Genomic DNA, 19,657 nt, shown 5'->3' on the forward strand with positions numbered 1-19,657 from the left:
GAGCGAGAAGAAGTTTCACTCGCTAGCCTTTTCTTTCGACGTCGACCGAGAGGAACATGCCAGGGCCAAGGCACAAGATTAATATTGCGTCAATGAGACGATAACCTTCCGGAATGAACAAAGCTTATGTAATGAACGTTGTTAATCCCGAATCGGCCGATAACTTCCCTAAATCTTCACGAGGAAGTTCGGTTGGGAGCGATCGTGCTAAAAAGGGAAGAACTGCACACGTATGAGAAAATTAAACTCACGATTCGATCACGTATTCAGGGTTGCTTTAAGCCAGTCCCAATTGAGGACAGCGCAATTTATGTGAATTGCAGCCACGCAGATACCGATTGCTTCCACAAATAAGTACGGTGGTGAAGAAGTCAGCGAAATGTAGATTACTGAATATTATGAAATATAATCTCACCACGAATGCTAACATTTACATAAAAAATGTAATCTGTCCACTTATGTTTAAGATATACTTTCCTTATCACTCACAAATACATAATTCCTCAAGCAAATAGGGATAATGCCAAGAAAAACAAACACGACAGCATGCGCTGAACAATACAGGTAAGCCACGTCAGATTTACATCAATTGGCAGATTTTTTACCGATAAACAGTTGTTATACAGTTTTATTACTTCCTCAATATTAACGCAACAGATAAGGACCCGTTAAAATGTTTCGTAAGCTGAATTTTAGGAGTTTCTAATATGTTTTGTATCGTTGTAACAAATTCATAAAATAGGAAATTATTTAAATCCTACGAATGACATTACAAACGAGGAATTAATAAATAAGATAAGGAAGGCGCTAAAAGGTAAGCCAAGATGTTCGTATTGGAACTGACTTCTAGACACAGATGGACCAATATTTGAGGAGGAGCAGCATCTATCTTTATCGTTTGCAATTTAGAACGTGGTATTTATAAAATGTTATTGAAAATTTAGGTGATATTACTTGAATAACACACATCAACAACGATCTAATGTTATACACATTAAGCCTTTATACGTTGATGTTTTGCTGGGTTTGTATTATGTTCGCAATAAGAGGCAACTTTTTCGTATGCTTATTGCGCACAGAAGAACAGCGTATCACGGATGACCTGTCCGTAGTTGCTGAATCGCTCAACACCGCGATTGACGCAGGTCACGATCTCCGGCAACAGATTCTCATCCAGATCATCAATTCCTTGCAGAACGCGCTCCAGATTTGGCCGGGTGATTCTGTTGAAATAGTCCTCCCGGTACTCAATCTGATCGCCAACAATAACTGAGAGCTGTTCGTTGCTATCGATCGCATTCCAGTCAATGAATCCGCGGACAACGATGTTCTGCAGTTCGGTCGACGCAATCTGGGCGGCTTCCAGAGCGGCATGGACATCGGCAGTACGCGAGGTGATCTGAACGTTGGCCTGACTGGCGCATCGCGACAGCGCCTGTCCGACCCAATCGATCTCGGTTTCCCAGTTGGCGACGGCAACATTAACACAGGTAGCGGGGGCCGATGAGTCTCCAACGAACGCTTCCGTATCTTCGCGGATCTGTTCGACCTCCTCCAGAGCTTCGTTCATGCGGGAAATCAACTGACGGTTCAGTTCGACCAGCAGGTCGCTCATCGAGAAGCGAATGTTATCGAACGTTTCCTCCATCCGTTCGTGAGCATCTTCTGCTTGGCTCTGTATATCCATCAGGTACTCCAAAAAATCATTGTCGCTTTGGGCTAGGGACTGAACATTGCGGTAAGCTAATAACTCTTTCACACTCTGATTTTCACAAAATCTCTTACCTGACCAGCCAGGGCCAGCAGCAAACAAACGAGTAAACTCTTCATTTCGTACAATTCTTACAAGGTTTTCCACCCAAGTCGTATGTCAGTCGTACGCACCTTCCGCGAAACTACTGCGTCGGTTAGCCTGCGTTAATCAATTTATTGATTCGTTGGATTGGGTTTAAATAAGATTCGTTATCTTTCGATTAAGTTCCTGCTTGCCATTCAAAACTTTTTCTGTTTTATAGCACCATCACCATACGGGGAGAGGTCAAGATTATAAAGTCCACCTCCATATTTTCCATGATAAGACCGTGTTTCCGTTCAAAACATTACGTGTGTGCAGCAGCATTACGTACGTACCAATCACCGTATTTATCATATTTCATTATTACCCGTAATTCGGAACCCGCTACCGTGGATAAGGAACGACCTCGTGAACAAGATTAGTTCAAGCGTTGCGCTGGTAGCGGTGTAGCACAGTATACGCGCTGGCAGGTGGTCAGGAAATGTAAAGCATACACACCTATCTTATCGTATCCTCTCGGTACGGGCCTATACGGGTAAGTACGGCTGATGTAGCAACATTTAATCATACACAGGTAATTGATTAATTGATTGACTTTCAAACGATCATCGCCGATCAACTGAGTAACGCAATGATGCATCAAAATTCAACTACCGAAACACACATTCGGCAGCTTGTACTTGTCAAACAGGTGTGTCCTCTCCTGCACTTGGTGAAAGTAATGCCCAGACCGTTCATTCCGCAAGTGTAGTTTAACTTTCATAAACCAGTTTCAGCAGCAGGATGCAGCTTGCGTAACCGCAACATCATATAATTACCGCTACGCATAACCTTGACACTGAGAAAGGTGATACCCACGTAACCGGTCCTAAAAAGTGCATTTTCACTGCCAGTGACGACACTGCGGGGGCACCGCACACACCATCAATGTGACACGGTAAACGTGTTAATCGGTGTTTTGCCGTTAACACGATTGTATTCAGCGTTATTAGTGGACACAAAGGCCAAATCTGCACGTTCGCATGCCATACGACTAAGCACTTTAGCCGCTGGCGGTTGGCTGGCGGTTTCCCTGTGGCGGCCATCCGCCATGCTTGACATGCATTTATTCACGGCTACTGCATATGATTTGCATTCATTAAGCCTCCCCCCATCAACCATGCTGGCAAAAATATCGCTGTCAAAAGGACGGCACGGCACGGCGCTGCGAATACAGCAAACCTTCCCCAGGGAAGATGGACTTCTAATATGTGTGTACGGATCGGTTTGCAAGCGATTCAGTTACCGGCACATGCTACTAAACCTAAAAAAGCAAAATTAACCAAAAAGATGAAAGATGAAGATCACGATACACTTTATAGGGGTAATTAAAATTTAATAGGTTCGTGCTATATTTTTATTCGCTAATTATAGACATTCCGCAACAGGCAGCGATCCCCGGCTAAGTATGCAATAAATGTGCACTTCACGAATGCAACTTTAACTGAATGCACATTCAATGTCACTTTATTTATGACATTCTTCAAATATTGAACACTTCCGTTATATTTCAAAAATGTTTTTGTTTATTTATCGGAAGAACGGCCAGGCCGTATATCTATATATTTCAAAAATGTTCTTTGCTGTATATGCCAAATTAATGTTGTGTAAATAATTGAGCAAAAATTCTTGGAACATTCCACATTGTTCAGTTTGCATAAAATCATGTAAAAGTAACATAATTTACTATCGTTTTTTTTTACCGAGTTCACATACGATAATATCATTTACATAATTATTCAAATTCGGCTTCACTGCTCGTTTTACGGCGGCTGATCGTAATCCAATCTGTCCAACCGCTTTAGGTTTGGAACCCATTCACTGGATTCGATTTTTATGTTATGACCGCTTTAGAGCGAGGGCGCGAAAAATGTGCGCGACGATAGTTATGTGTTTTTTTCTTTTTCACCGGCCGAATCGAGTGCGAATAGATTGATGAGTGTAATGGATGGATGGAGAATATAAACGATTCACAATTAATACAGCTGTGTATGTTTTCTCTCACTCCCTCTATTTCATACAGTTCCTTCGTGAAACCAGTGGTGGGTCTAACGATGTGTTGTGGGACAGTTTTATGATTTTCAAGTGACAGACATAATGATTATGATCGTCGTAACGACAAGCGAGTTAACAAAGCTGGGAAGGCAGTTTCCAATGTTTGGTCGATTGATGAAGTCATTACTGGGTCGTGCATCATTTCTTCTAGCACATACCAGGGAGGAGGCGGGCCAACAAATTGTGCATGTAGACACTACAAACGATGGAGCAGTTCAACAAACAGTTTGCACGATAAATTTACAAACAAACGATATACGTAACGTATACGCTTTTTAGAATTAAAATCCTCGCCTGGTATAGCCTTCAAATTCGGCGTTGTGTAAAATGTAACCTTTACGTAACTGGTTAACGATTGCATTCCATCTCTGGCTTCAACACAGCTAATGCGTTCGGAAGTTCAAGAACTCAAAGGTTGGCCCGCCAGGTAAAAGGAATTCATTCGGACGGGCAAAACACCTTTTCGCAGGCACATGCTTAAACTTTCCTCTAATGCCCAACAAGCTACCGGGTTCGTCGATCCGAAAGGATCATCGCCCCGAGGGGATTGTGGGAAGCTCATACTTTAGCTACGCGATCGCCGAAGGAGTCGTGTGTGTTTCGCACGTTACAATATGCTACACGCCCAAGCAGGTTCGAGGCCTGGTATTCGAAGCAGCGGAATGTGCTGTTCAGGTCCGCGTGCTGCCAAATGCGAAATAACTCGTGATGCCTTAAGTATGCGGTTCGTGATGGGAAACGCCACATATACGCGGGGGGTAGTGGAATTTTTCACATAACACTGCCGAAAAGTGGTACTTTTGTGCCATGTCGGTTGTATGCGAGACCCTGCAAACGGAGGGCTCCCCCACCCACCCGGCACACTAGTCAACCGGCCCGCACAACTTTCAAACCAACTCATGGAACAAAACATGGACACAACTTTGGCTGGCTTTATGTTATTTGGTCGAAGAAATTTCCCAATCCCGAGAAACTCGCTTGAATTTAGCGTTTGTTCCGGAACTCACGCATAGCGTGGCACATCAAATTCTACATATTTTAGTTGTAGACTATCTTCTCGCCTAACACAAAGGGATAAAGTGAGAAAACGCTCATAGTTAGTTTACAACTGTGAGATATATTGTCAGATAATAGATTTTGACTATTTTTGAGAAACATACATGGAAGTTATATTTATAATAAGACATTAATATGAAGCATATTCGTTGTGGAAGATTTTCTCTAATCTTTCATTCTTACATGGGGACATTTGAAGGGTTCTGAAATTTCGTATGTACTCTTCCTCACTTCCTAACTTTTACTCGACCTTCTTGCTCGAGTGATCAATTCGATCTGTCGGTCCCTGACGTTGCGATCCAGGGACGTCGAACATTTCGTCACAATAATATTTCTCTTCAGTATTTTGGATTGTTCATCATTAGTCATTATAACTTATACAATTACTTACTTAATCTTCTAATATGTAATACATCAGTGCAGCTGCCCCGATTTATACAACAGATTGGAAATTTACCTGTAAAATAAAGAAATAAAAATTTTGAAATAAGTATTAATTTACGATGGAATTTGAAATAAAATTTGAACAAATTGAATACGGAGAAGAACGCAATCATTAAACTTTAAAATGGGTGTTCACGAATCGAGCTCCAAAAAGTTTATCTACATTCACGATCAATTTGTCGTTCAAATGCGATCGCTAGGTCAGTATGTCTGTCAAAAGATTGTTGGTTCGTGTAGTCGCGCTTGATCAGCAAGGCACGCGATATAAATCACGTAAATGTCGTATAACCGCCTGTGTCATACCTAATTTTAACGATTTTATGCTCGAAAAGATCGAACCGATCGATGTTACACTGGATCTTTATTTTAGGATAAATGAGTCAATGAGCAGCCCGTTGAGGAGCCAATCGATAAAGAAATTTAAAGTAAATTTGGTAGTAGATAATTAATTTGAAATGAGTAAGTAAATAAAAATAGATATTGATAAGCATACCCAGAGATACCCCCATAATTACAACGAAGAGCTTGATTACAAAACCTTTCAAAACTACACGCTCAATTGCGTTATCCTAGCCATATGCATATGCATAGGATAAAATGGGAACCATTAAAGTTACCCTACGTCATTGCATCATCGTTTCGAAATCGATAGAACTAATACAGGCATGGTGAAGCGGGGATCTACATTTTTTTAAATTACATCATACTCTTCCAGCCAACTAGCACGAAATTTCACGCTATGCGCTCATACCCAGCCGCAATCGGCATGATTCTATTGTTTCGGCTTGGAAACTAACTCATGTGTTCCAAAATGAAAGGTCACCATGGATTCAATTGAACCCTCTTAAGCATCCGCCGAGAGCTATTAAGGTCATCCTAGCCCTTGCACTTGTTTGCGCACATTTACGCGTCGGTTGCATCCCGATTGTATCGGTTGTTCAGTCAACGGAAGGATAACACTCTACGTGCGTGTGTGTTTTAGTTGTTTGTTTGTATAATTTATCAATTTATGCGCATTAAAGGCAAAAACCACGGGAGGTGTTTTCTATGTGTGTCTGTTTAGTATACCGACAGTTAAAGGTATGGAAAAGTGAACCATTTGCTGCAACCATAACAAGTATGGGATGAGGGGTTGGAAAATATTCAAAGCAAAGGCCCGTTTCCCGTGGCCCATCCTATAACAAGCTCAAAACTTGAAACATCCCAACACGGCTCCACACACGGGTACGTCCGAAAAAGCCTGTTTCGTTCCCAAGCATGGGTAGTTGGGATGCGGTCAAAATGAATATTTAATAGCATTTTGAATAGTCCGGATAAGTGTTAGCCGGTTGAACGGACCCGGTGAACTAGCTTTTCCTCTTTTCATTCGCCAGAGCGCTTACGCGAACCAATCATAATCCATTCGAAAAACATTCTCGTTTCGGTGTTATCTTTTCGCTGCAGCGAAACGGTTCTGTTTACAAAAGAGTTGATTTTTATCCGCATCCAATGAAATTCGATTCGATAGATTCTGACGGCATTCGGAGGAAAGTGAAATGTTAAACAGAGAGCCACTTCTTACGCTATTTAATGCTTTAACTATGCTTTTAAATATTGAGAGTCTCGTTATTCACAGTACAACAATTATCAACACACATCCATACTAGTACTCTTGTACAATTCACACACCACACCCCACCAAGTTATGTTTATTTGGCCAAAAATGCTGTCAGAGATTAATGTCCCGGGAAAAAAAAAGATTGTACTCCGATACCCTTTCAGAAACTTTTTCCGTTTACCAACTAGAAGAAATGTGCTAATTTATTACGTACTACCCAACAATAAGCCACAGTCGTGCCGTCTGGAATGAGTAAATAAAACACACCAGACAAACGTGTTCTTCAACAAACACCTATTGTGTTTTCTATGACCGATCTACAGTGAGCGTACCGGTCGAGAAAAACCCGTGGCCAGCCGTACAAGTGAAAGTAAAAATAATTTATCGTTCCGTTCCCATAAATATCTGCTTGAGGCAAGAGCTAAATTCAAGCATTAACTATGCTTGGGGTAAGACGTAACAAACTTCCTATTCCAGCGCCAGGCGCAGGACTTTTTTCCGCCCCGTCAGCGCGATATTGGTGAGCCAATGGACCGTTTCCTCGTTTCGTGCTAGAACCCGTGCCCGTTCCAGATCTTACAAAACCATCTGCTGCTAGCCGGAAAGAGGGAAACGCCAAATTCATGTCGATATGAACGCTATCGGCACATACGAGCATAACAACACGCTCATCGCCCGCACATACACGACCGGGGTGAACGCATCAAAAGCAAAGTTCGCGGAAGTTTAATTTCCCTTCATGCCGTACCCTCTAACCTTCGGCACATCCGCTTTTGTCTAGATTCCATCACGGTGTGCAAAGATGGAACCAGCGAGGTAAGAGATTAATGTAGTGCCTCCATCCACCATCTTCCGCCGTTGGCCGTCGTTGATATTTTGTTCAACATTAGAAACTAGCGATGTGTGCTAATTAGCCGACAACGACGAGCGCCACCACCGATCGTACATCGCGCGCCCATTCAAATGGATTACTGAAAATCTAAAATCCATAATACCATTATCTGCCTCCTGTATTCCAGCGCAGCGCACTCCTGCTTGGATTTGCTTTTGGTAGTTCGAAACAGCATCATACTATCAACCGCAACCAACCGTTTCGGTGTGATATGAAAGGCATCAGCCACAATAATTAGTGCGACAAACACATAAAGGATGGTATGCTGCATTGTGCCAGGTTCGGAGGTGACTATGGTGACTAAACCAATGTTGTTGGACAAAGTGTGTACTAAACGGCGTGCTGTTTTGTACGTGATATGTTTGAATTGTATTTAATCGATCTGTTTTTCATCATATTAGCTAGTATTTTTTATCATCAATAAAAAATTTTCGCATATCGATAAATATTAAGATTAGTTAAACAAGGACAACAATTAAAAATTATGAGATTAAAATCTAACAAATTAATAATTAAATAAACATAGAAACACTAATTTGAATTTCATTTTACAGGAAAATTAGTTACAATTCAATTTAAATATAGATTAATCACTTTAAAGGCACCACCATTGTACCAAACACATCTCGGTAAGCAATGGGCAACCGATGAAATTGCTATTTCGCTTCAAATGAGCTCACAACATAAGTTCAAATCACGTCATTTGTGAACCGTGCGAGTGAGTTCTGGCGATAATTAAAAGTAAATCAAGCAATTATACGTGCTACAGGCAAACGCCTTTGAACGCCTTGCGTACCGTAAAACACCACCGACCGAAAACTGCGGGATTATTAATCAATTATCGTCTGACGATCGGTTACGTTGTCGGTGTGCAAATTTTCGCAACCCAATCAAACCGCTGTGCACTGTGAAATGCTCTGATCTTCCCAGACCGGCTCCGAAAGTATAAACGAACGGTAGCAGATTTTTCACGATTCACAGAACGCCCCGAAAAACCCTCACATTTCGATTGCGCCACTTCCCTCAACCCACACCCTCAACCACCTTTCGCACACGAGTAGCGGAACGGGTCTCGTGAAACGAAGCGTCAAACACATTGGTGTGCCTCGGCTGTTGCCGTTGGCTCCGGTGAGCGTTAAATGAGTATAAACAATCCACTGGGGGATAATTTAAATCCGTTTCGTTACCCCCCGTGCCATGGGCGGCTTCGGGCAGGATGGTGCGTAGCGCGATTTAATAAACGCTTGCTGCGTGTCGTTTTGCGTGCAAGATTTACATTTTGCGTAAAAACATGTAGAACGAAATGAGTGGCTGAGCTTGCGGTGTAAAAACAAACTCCGAGTAAAAATCACGATTAAATAAATACACGAACAATTTTTGATTTCGCGAGCGAAAATTTAAATGCATCTTTTAAACGCAAACATCCATTTTTTAATTAAGTACATTACAGGAGTTACTTGAACTATTCGAAATTGTAATGACTAATTACATCGATTCGGTTCAAAACTCGTCAGCTACAAACGTACAAAACAGAAGATGAAATATAAACATCGGATGTCAAAGTTGTGCCAATATACAAACACACGGCGCAGCATCTCTGGGGAATCATGTGCGAAGCGTTACCAAAGATAACATTCCGTTTCCCATCAGGCCCATCACAGAAGTGCTAAAAACACACATACACAACTGGAAATGAAGCACGGTGGTACTACCGGTCGGAGCTGTTTTGATTTTCTTCTATTAGCAAACGAGCGGTAGCTGTCAAAGCAATGCTTTATTAATGCTTAAAGCTATGATTTATTTTCTACCCCACTCACGCACGCACCCGAGGCACCACCGTAATCGATTTATTTGACATGAAGGGAAAATATATTTAAAAAGAAGCTAACAGAGAAGCGAAACAGATAACTAACGCCCCACTCGTACGGGCTAATATGCTTCCCTCGGGAAAAACCGCAACTGAGACTCAGATTAACAACTCTATTATTCAAACCAAGACCTTTCTGCTTACCAACGGGCGGTTTCACTGGGTGCGCGAGTGCCTGGCGGAAGAGACTCGGCTAATAGTGCAGTGTGAAAATTGTCGGCCGACCGTATGGTGACACTTTTGAAGCATCGGAGATCACTGGAGGTCGTACGGCCGGCAAAAGCATGCCGTCTATCCATCAATTAAAGGTTAACCTTATTGAGCGTCTCGTAGACCGTTTTTCCGTTTGCATAATGCCCTGGGGTGATGATAGAGTCGGTAGTAAATTTTCATTAGAAAGCATACTTTTCGTGCCCTCATAGATTTTGGATATATAATTACTGACTTATCTTTCCTTTCCTTTCGCATGACAACATGTCTTAAACGATGCATGTCACGATACAAACGGTTTAGTTTAATGGAGTTTTAAAAATCAGATTGAGATAATTGCGACCATTTCTCGATTTTTTTAAAGATGAAGTTGAATTTTTGAATAATAAAAATTTAATGTTGACGGAAATATGGAATTGATGCTATACATAATTTCTTCAATATTTTTCGCGGAGCTATTTGTAGTGCTGTGCGTATTAGTAATGACAGGTTTGTACAGAATGGATTACAACAAGACCCTACGCAAAAAGCGAATATTCTAATTTACTTCTACATGTTCTAATCTCCACGTTAAACATTATCCCAACTTTTGTCACTTTATCTCGAAACCCCTCTACTGAGTTCACAAGTCCCGGTGTACAAATATACTGAACAGCTCACTAGAAGTATTTGCGTGATCAGCATCATAAACTATAAACGGTCCCGTTCTATTAAACAAACGGGTTTCTACGCGTCATCATTACGACCGGTTTCAATTTTACACCCAAACGAGCACTGCTTTGAAGGCGGATCTCGTTGCATTAATAATTACAGGGCACAACATTCGGAGTCGACATCCCCCGGACCACACATGTAAAAGTTACGGTTCAGATGCATGCAGATCGTTTTCTTGCGATGTCATATCTGGTTGCACGATTACACGAGCCATACGCTTAAGTCATTTGAAGAAATGAAAGTAAGTGTTTGAAATTTGGAATTTTCTTTATTTATACGTTATGGTAAATGTATCAAACGATGCCTAAAAGACACAATTTTGTTTATGTAATGTTTATAGAATTGTGCAACGACAATTCTAGCGAATTAAGGCCACCAAAAAAATGATACATGAATAATATTAATGCATGGCAAATTAGTTTCCTTGGTCCACTTTATGGGTTACAATTTATCATTTTAAAGAAAACAAAAACTGACATTCGTTTCCTTCGAGCAAATCGAGCAAAGCTTTTTTGATGACTAAGCTATGAAGACTAAGCCCAATATACATTGATTTCGCATGGTTGAATTTTAATATGCTAATGGCTCATTAATGGCTGAGCTTCGACATTGTGCTAGAGAGTAAATCGGTATCCTTTTCAACGATGAAAACACAGCGGTCTATCGCTTGCGCCGCATAATACCTCTTTATCTATTACTTCCGCTATGCGCCTTCGAGACATTGTAGCGTGCTGTAGAAACTTCGAAACGTTCGTACTTTTTTATTCCAAATCCAACAAATGGTACCGATTCGTTGCCGAAAATCACTCAATTTGCAGTAAATTTCGTACCATTAACACTTTTACAACCAGAAATGTTTTTCTGTTCACTCCATTTACACCGGCAAAAGCAAAATGTTTCACATTTTCAGGCACATTTTCTCGCTCTTCCACGAGGGTAATAATAAATCACGTAAGAATATTGTTTGCTGTTCGCGTCGGTGCTGCTGTTTTACCTAATTTTCAGTTTCTGCCTCTCATCTCACAATGACTTGCGTATCGTGTAATCACAAACCTGACACGAACAGCAACACCGAGAAACACATTTCTATTATACGACTCCAATAACTCACCACCCTGCGCCGTGCGACCCCTCGACCCTAGAACTGAATTGAATTCAAAGTCTCATTTCATACCGACGGAAAATGAATGCCACCCCACTTTCGAATTGATTTATTTTTAAACCACTCAATATTCCTGGGACGGCTGGGAGATCAACATACCGCACAGGATCGTGTCATCGTTGACAACGAATCTCTGTGCCCAGACCGAGGCGTAGTGGATGTGGTGTGATAGGAGTACCACGTATGAGGCGACAAAACTCGTATTGTGATAAAAAAAAACATCCACAACAAACCATCGTTACATTGTGCATGGTGTATTTTGAATTTTCCCTGTACCAGCCAGCGATCTGAGCGATTTCACCCACCACGATCGAATTGCAATTTACAGCATATTCCGCACGGACAATTAATCATTTTCAAGTGTCATCAAGTTGGTTCTGGTTCCTGTTTTCTTTGCACCACTGTTCGCCCGGTGTTATTTTCTCTAACAGCCCACTTGTCGGCTAACGTTTTTTTCTCATTTTGCTCACAGCATAACAATAACACCATTCGGAAGCCACGCCAGCCAAAAAAAAAATCAACCGAAACAACCGTTTTCCACTGTACAACCCCTCACCCATTAGGCTGATTGAATTCTTTTTCTGTGTTTTTCTTTTCTGCTTCAAGCGCGCGATCGAAATTGTGTTTTACTTTTATTTTTGCATCGCCGAACAACGGCCTATCCATACTGATTATTTATCTCTTATTATTTTCACTAAATCTAGGCGTTTGCATATGTTAAATGATTTATTTTCCACCCAACAGTCCGCACACCACCGCACAATAAATTCGTTTCACGCGTGCCTCGACTCGAGCAAACTAAAGAAGGGAAAAATGATCAATTAAATAATGTACACTTGTACGGATTATTGTTTTCTGAAACGGAATCGCAACAGCGGCAACATTTCATCGTACAACGGCCGGCAGGCGAACGCATCAGCAAAACTTTATGCTGCACTGCTACTTCCGAGTGAACGATCAATTGAATAAATCATCCAACCGTGAAGTATAACGCAAAAAGACACCTTGCGTGTTCTTCCTTTCTTTAGCATTGCTATCCTTCTGGGCATCGGTATCCTGAAGGACAAGCGACTTGAACGTAATATCGAGATAAACGTAAATGGGAAAATATTGATCACGAAAACACAATTGTGCATTCAAAATTCATTTCGAAACTTTTGAATTACTCAATGATTTTCGATCGGAAAGAAGCAGATTGGAATGGTAATATTTTTTTTTTTGTTATTTGAGAATAATGGCCAAACGATAATGCTTACAGTTGTTGGTAACTTAATCTGTGATACAATTTGCATTAGATTTGAGGTTATATTTTCTCCAAATAGTGGAAACGCACATTATCCTGGATGTACTCGGCCAGATTGCTGGTTGTTAACAAAACAATTGGAATAAACAAATATATGTTTCAATGTTGAAAGAGAATAACTTGAAGCGAGCTTGATACCCCACGAATGCTTAGGCACTAAGTGTACATTGGTTATTAAATTGAATATACGTATTGAGTAGAGTAACAGTAAACGTACACTTAATATACCAGCTTCCTCCCATCAAATAATAAATTTAAAATATCATAAAAATTGAACATTTACTTACACCCAAATAAATAAGCCACGCAACATTACTTCAAGCTTAAAAATCTGCGCTGGGATGACCAATGTTCTGGCATTAAATAAATATGTCAAATGGCACTAGGCATGCCGTTCAAAAGAAACAATTTTTATTTGGATTTGAACCTATCTCATATGCTAATAATCTTCCAATAATAAATAATGTACACTGTGTAGATGATGTGAACAAAACGCATGTCTAGAATATTATGTGCAAGAACGTACAATGACCTTATGTTGATATGGATGAATATTTTTATTATTTAAATATCGATTTTTTCCTACACCTCATTTACTTACTAATAATTTCTTTTATCTGAAACACAACAGATTTAAATGCACTTAAAACAAACTCGTGCGCCTTCGGACATTGGTCTGCAATCTTCAAACCCCGAAAAGCTAAGTTATGCATATATTAACGAGTGGCGATACTTAATGCGTTTCAAATTTCGCATTTATGGCTATAACGTCATACAAAGAAACGGTTTTGTGGCGCAACATAAAACAACCCCACGGCTTATATTGTTCTGCTACTGGGAAAAGGGTCAACAGAGACTGTACGGTGGAAGTTAAAATTTTATCACCCTCCCAGGATACGCAGAGCCCCGAACAACTTTCGATCGATGCTGTCGAAAAACTTTCGCAAGTAACCGTAATTCATGTATTAGGCGCAAAACTGAAATGATGCTCCCAGTGACACGCACCACTTGTGCTGTATTGGGAATTCGTGCGGGAGTTCCGAATAAAAGTGCGTTGCCGAAGTGGACCGGTGCCATAAACGATGCCAACACAGCCCGAAGAATCCTTCATGGAAGACGCAATGTAATGGGGGGCGCACACCAACCAACCAACGCACTCGGAATGGTTTTCGTTTTCTCGTACTTCAGTGTGGACATTATTTGCCGTATATTTACCGTACGAACCAGGTGCTGATGTCGGGCAAAGAAAATCACAAAAGAAAATTAAAAGAAGAGTTTGGCAAAAAAAAAAATCCTCTTTCGAGAAAGCAATGCTGCAGACTGCCTGGTATTCAAAATATTTATGAGTGCCGCTGATGATGTCCTTCAACAGTAACTCACGAAAGCTCATGCAAAACGATGCACTATTCGGTTCCAGCATAAAAGATCTGCCGTTTTTGTAACTCCCAGACGATAGTAATACCTTTAAAGAGCTCATATTAGCTCAGTTTAGTAGTAGCAGTTTAGTTTGAAATTATTTCGTAATATTGTTGGTCGAAAATATTACACGCAATAAGAAACTTACACAAGCGCATACCCATTTAATTTATTCAAGAAACAAAACATTGTTCCAAAAGTAAAAAATCGATAAACCATTATGAATGTCAATCAGTCAACTACACAGTCCTGTTTCAATAAGCGAAAGCACGAAAGCGGTATTGGTTGAACTTACATTTTAAATGGAACAAACACTAGCAACAGCAGCATCCAGCCGTACGGACGGAGCAGAAGGAACCAGAATTCCTCGCAAAGACATTCTTGACAAAGCCAAACGATACGTTCGATTTTCTTGGCAATGAAAAAAAAACTAAACCATGTACGGTGTACAGGAAATACAGTAATTGTCAATTTACAGCGCTGCCTAATCGCTTTCCTGCCGATTTTGTTCTCACGCCCTGCTTGTTAGCACAATCATCTACAAGCACAATACCTGCAGGCATCGCCTGGCGCTGTGTGTTTTTTATTTCGCTCTCCACTGGGTGTGTATCGGATTTTCGCTTATTTTCCAGCCAATTTTATCACAAAACGCACAAGATGCCTGACCTGATAATCCAACCGATGTACGGATGTACGGAGTGAGTGTGCCCGGTATCGAATGATCCTAGTAACGAACCGTGTATACCGCCATCGCGGTTATGCCGGTTTGAAATCCGAGGTGGTTTGTTTTGCTGCAACCGGTATGAATAGGCGGATGTGAAATTAATGGTGAGAAGCCACATCAGGCAAAGGTCGAATTTAATCTCCATGAAATGATAATTTCGTTAACGAACAAACGTTTCGGTAACAGTCCAATTTTCCGCATGATTAGCTGCCGAAATTTACTCTCACAGGTGATTGAAAATTTTACAATCAGTAGTACGAATGTGTCGTTGGCGTTAGTGCGCGATAAGACATTTTCATGCGACGAGAAGGAATAAAATTAAACATAAAGTCATACGAAACAAATCTGCTGTCAATAAATAAAATCCAGTCTCCAAATACAACGGCAGTTATTAGGAATGATTTTTTCCCAGATAACATCACAACAATTAGCGTGTTTAATTAAAATATTGTTCAAAATGGAGTTAAATTGTTACCACTGAAATATAGTTATTATGACTATAGATATAAATGCAGTAAATAGTTGTATTGCAGTCTGCTGCTTGTACGATAAATACGGCCAATTTCGTGCTAAATAGGTCGTTTTACTCGTTCATTCCTCCGACGATACATTAAACTTCTTACAGACTAGTTCATGAAGGCCACATTAACGATGCTGCAGAGAAGATGCAAACGATTGACGTTCCAACTCAACCATACATTAAACGAAAGCTGGTGACATGTGGCATGGCCCTCAAAGATGGTGTACACAGGTCAACCTATAGGGTTGCAACCTATATAAAGTGTTCACCACGAAACATGATTAACTCATCACCAGTCGGTCAGTCACAATCGAATAAATGTCACCAATGTGACCGTCTTAGATGGTCGAGGTTGAGACGATGGCGCACGTTTGACGCTGGCATAAACCGCAGACGGTATTATTGCAAATTCCTCGAATAAATCGTTCTTATGATGGGCCAATGGTACCAATACGGTACCGCTCGACACTCTGCATAGGTCATAGGACATCGATGGCCAACGTCCACAGCTTGTCGACAGCGTCATCATCCCCCTAACTTCGGAGCGGTTGCTCTTTCCATCGATATATGTGATTGTACGCAAGGACCCAACTGCACCGGGTTTTGCACGATGATGGTAACAAACGTTTGCTAGCTGCGAATATTTATTACCGACGGCCATTAGTGGCTCTTCAAAAGGACATTCCGCCCCGTGGGCGTAACGGTCATTTGAAACGGATTAGCAATCCGTTGGGTAGAAAATTGCCACCGTCGCTCTGGAAAGTTACGGCAAAAAATCGGAAACCATTTTGTGGTGTACCATTTTGTGAGCAATCTTGCGCAAACGACGGACATGGAGCATGGATAAAATTCGCCACATGAAACACAGCCGCGGACTCTTTGTGTGGGGGAGAAGGAGGTATGGAATCACATTAGTATTCGCATGAAATATACATCTCCATTTCTGCTGGTGGCGTTCTAATTCAATCATTAAAATTATATTACACACCCATACGGCTGCTGCCCTGTTGGGCTAAATGGCTCTTATCGCACATGACGTTCAGTGACAGCAACGATCTCGTATTGTACATGATTTCGTTTGTTATGGCGTACTTCTGATATTTAGCTGAATAATGTAGAAATTGTGTTTTTGATCAATGATTCTTCAGCAAATAGATAATTTTTATCACAATTCTTAAAGCTTTTATGACTTACGCAACATACTAAAGGTTGTTTAAGCAGTTAACAACACTTAGGACACTAAAATACTTCGAACAGAGCGCTGCAGCACCGTGCGAGCCGTGCCAAACGTGCCTCACATTTTGCAAAACATACGCGGCGCACTCGCTAGAAAACACGAATGACGCAAGCAATGGCAATAGGTTTTGTTATGTGAGTCTCATAAAAATATGGAATTGCACTTACACCGTGTGGCGGGGTGCTAAGTGCATCGAAACGCCAATATTTGTTTTATCGACCAAACAAACCAAGCTTCAAGTGTTTCCATAATAGACCTTTTCCCGCGTGCTAGAATCGGTCACCCTATAGGAAAGATTTTAGCAAACAGTGCGGGAAACGAGCACGAACGGTGACCGAGCACAATGAGAGATGGCTTATTTCAGGTATGAATAGCAGGACGGAAAGTAATGCAAACTATTTCTCTAAATATTTGAAATCCTCTCAATACCTTAACAGTTCTCGTGTTTGTTTTTTCTTGTAAAGTTCTGAAACAAAAAATCGATCTTTCGAGATTTTATTCCGTTCGATCTGTTTCAATATTAATACATTAGTTGTACTAACTTTAAATTTCACGAGCTTACAGTAGCATACGCCCCCGTAAATTACAAATAAAAATCTGTTTCTTTCTCCTAACCAAACGGCAAAGAACAATCAACGAGCCCAATGTTTGTTATGAAAACTCCAACGAAGTGTCCAAAAATTTATTGCCGCTCGTAAACCCTGCCACCGATGTGTTTGATTGATTTTCATAGGCTCATAAATAAGCACCATCTACGCAAGGAAGGACCGTAGGTGTGGCAAAGCAAAGATTTTCGACCATGAAGTGTTTGCAAAGTTCATATTGTCCCGAAGGAAGCCTAAGTCTCCATATTCGTGAGAACAAATATCACAATAAGAAAAATGCCCCCAGGAGAGTGCAAGGAAACACATTTAGCCTGTTGATACAAAAATGTACTACTCGCATTGCACGGCATATGAGGAGAATGGTTCGTTGTAAAGTATCAAAAAAAAACTCCAAGCAAGATTTTTTTTATTTTCACGAACGAAACGATAGCCAAAAAAAAAAGGAACGGAAAGATCCAAAGCACGATGTTCAATTACGACCACCAAGCGCGGGAACGGGTACTAAATTTCCGTTTCCGATGGAATACCACCCTTTTGCATGGGTTTCGGTTCAGTGGTTGCATCGGAAATGGGACACATTTTTCTCGCTGAGCGCACATAAATTTTTCCATCGAGTAAATAATGGCACTTTCAAACAAAAACCGAAAGACACCGAACGGAAAGTAAAGCACGAAAAAGCGTAAAAAAACGCGTGTTTTCCATTCGTTTTCCACTACCATTGTTTAAGGTTGAGAAAATCCCGATCTTTCTAGCCAGACCGAAAGATGATGCATTACAGTACTTTAAGCGGAAGTACAATGGCGTACACTTTACCTAAGGTTACGACCACGTCCAACACGTGTTACGGTTCGATGATGTTTGGTGATATTTGGAGCAAAGAAGCTTGAAGAAATTTAATAGAAGTCGACAATTCCATGCATGGGACAATGCTAATTTGCTGATTTTTTGTATAGAGCTTTTACGTAATTCGTATTATTCGCAAAGGAAGCAGCAAAGTTGTAATTAACTAAGTGCATTTTTAAATTGAACAGTAATGTTTAAAAAATTATATCAAAACCCCACATAAACACGTTCATTATAAGGCGTTCCTCTATTTTTTAACGATCATGAATGACCTTTCAGCAACATTTTCCAAACCATTTTTCTGCCCTTACAACCACCAACACTACCACGGAACCGTGTGAACGTGAATCAATTAGAGAACAACCTTTACATTTTAAGATACCCGTGGCGGAACCATTCCCCATTCGCCATGCTGCCCTAGAACCTTTCGCGCTTTGTCCTCCTCTTCATTAGCTTAATTAATTTCTCTTTTCCTTCTCGTCCCATTTCCACCACCAAACCCAAACCCAAACGTTTCCTCCTCCTCGAACGGCAGACAGTCAGCCACTGCACGGCCCATGTGTCCATAGCAGCGACCGATTGATTTCCGAAAGAGGAACAGCAAGAAAAAAATCAATGAACTTGAAAAAAAAACAAGTAGCGACGGGCGGAGATAAAAACATGACGACTCACAGTAACACACACCAGAAAAAAAGAAAAAAAAAGAAACAAAGACTGAAAGCATAATAATAATACCTTTAATTACGGTAAATGATCCCTTTTTTACGGCTTCGTGATTCCATCGGCAACGCGGCTTCCGTTATGAGCCCGGTGTGTCTGTTCCGCAACTCACATACAGCAGCCGGGTATTCAGGTTCTACTTTAATTGTTCTGTCACGCCGCGCTTATGTGTGTCGCCAAAACGAGGCTTAATAGCGCCGCCGACAGCTCGTTCTAAAAAAACCACCATTCAAGGCCATGTCGTTATCGGTTTCATGTACACTTCCATAATCCTTGCTGCATATGTACGGCCAACAACTTCAAACAACCTTTCAGATTTTTTGTGCATAGGAACTTTTACACATTATGGGTTTTGCGGAAGTATTACGTAAATTTCAAAAAATAATCTCTTCTCTATCTCTCTCTCACTCTCTCTCTCTCACACACATGAATAAAATGTTATGCGTTGCTTAAATCAT

At 40.9% G+C, this 19,657-nt stretch overlaps 2 protein-coding genes across 3 annotated transcripts in view; both read right to left on the reverse strand.

Annotated features, from left to right (window-relative positions):
- Nucleotides 1–19,657, reverse strand: part of LOC128305776 (pseudouridylate synthase RPUSD2) — a 95,458-nt gene that overhangs the window by 58,074 nt on the left and 17,727 nt on the right. The window lies entirely within an intron of this gene.
- On the reverse strand, nucleotides 1,067–1,830 carry LOC128305779 (uncharacterized). Its single transcript, XM_053043383.1, has 2 exons — nucleotides 1,786–1,830; nucleotides 1,067–1,726 (listed from the first exon to the last, which is right to left on the reverse strand). Exons 1-2 carry the CDS (start codon nucleotides 1,828–1,830, stop codon nucleotides 1,067–1,069), a joined length of 705 nt encoding a protein of 234 aa, XP_052899343.1.

The sequence above is a fragment of the Anopheles moucheti genome, chromosome 3, assembly GCF_943734755.1.
Source record: "Anopheles moucheti chromosome 3, idAnoMoucSN_F20_07, whole genome shotgun sequence".
Taxonomy (NCBI): domain Eukaryota; kingdom Metazoa; phylum Arthropoda; class Insecta; order Diptera; family Culicidae; genus Anopheles; species Anopheles moucheti.

Excerpts from the sequence above, each read along its gene's own strand:
- LOC128305779 (XM_053043383.1), bottom strand. The coding sequence starts at position 1,830 with ATGAAGAGTTTACTCGTTTGTTTGCTGCTGGCCCTGGCTGGTCAG. Across the intron at positions 1,727-1,785 it reads TGCTGGCCCTGGCTGGTCAG|TCCCTAGCCCAAAGCGACAA; the intron begins GTAAGAGATTTT and ends CGCAATGTTCAG.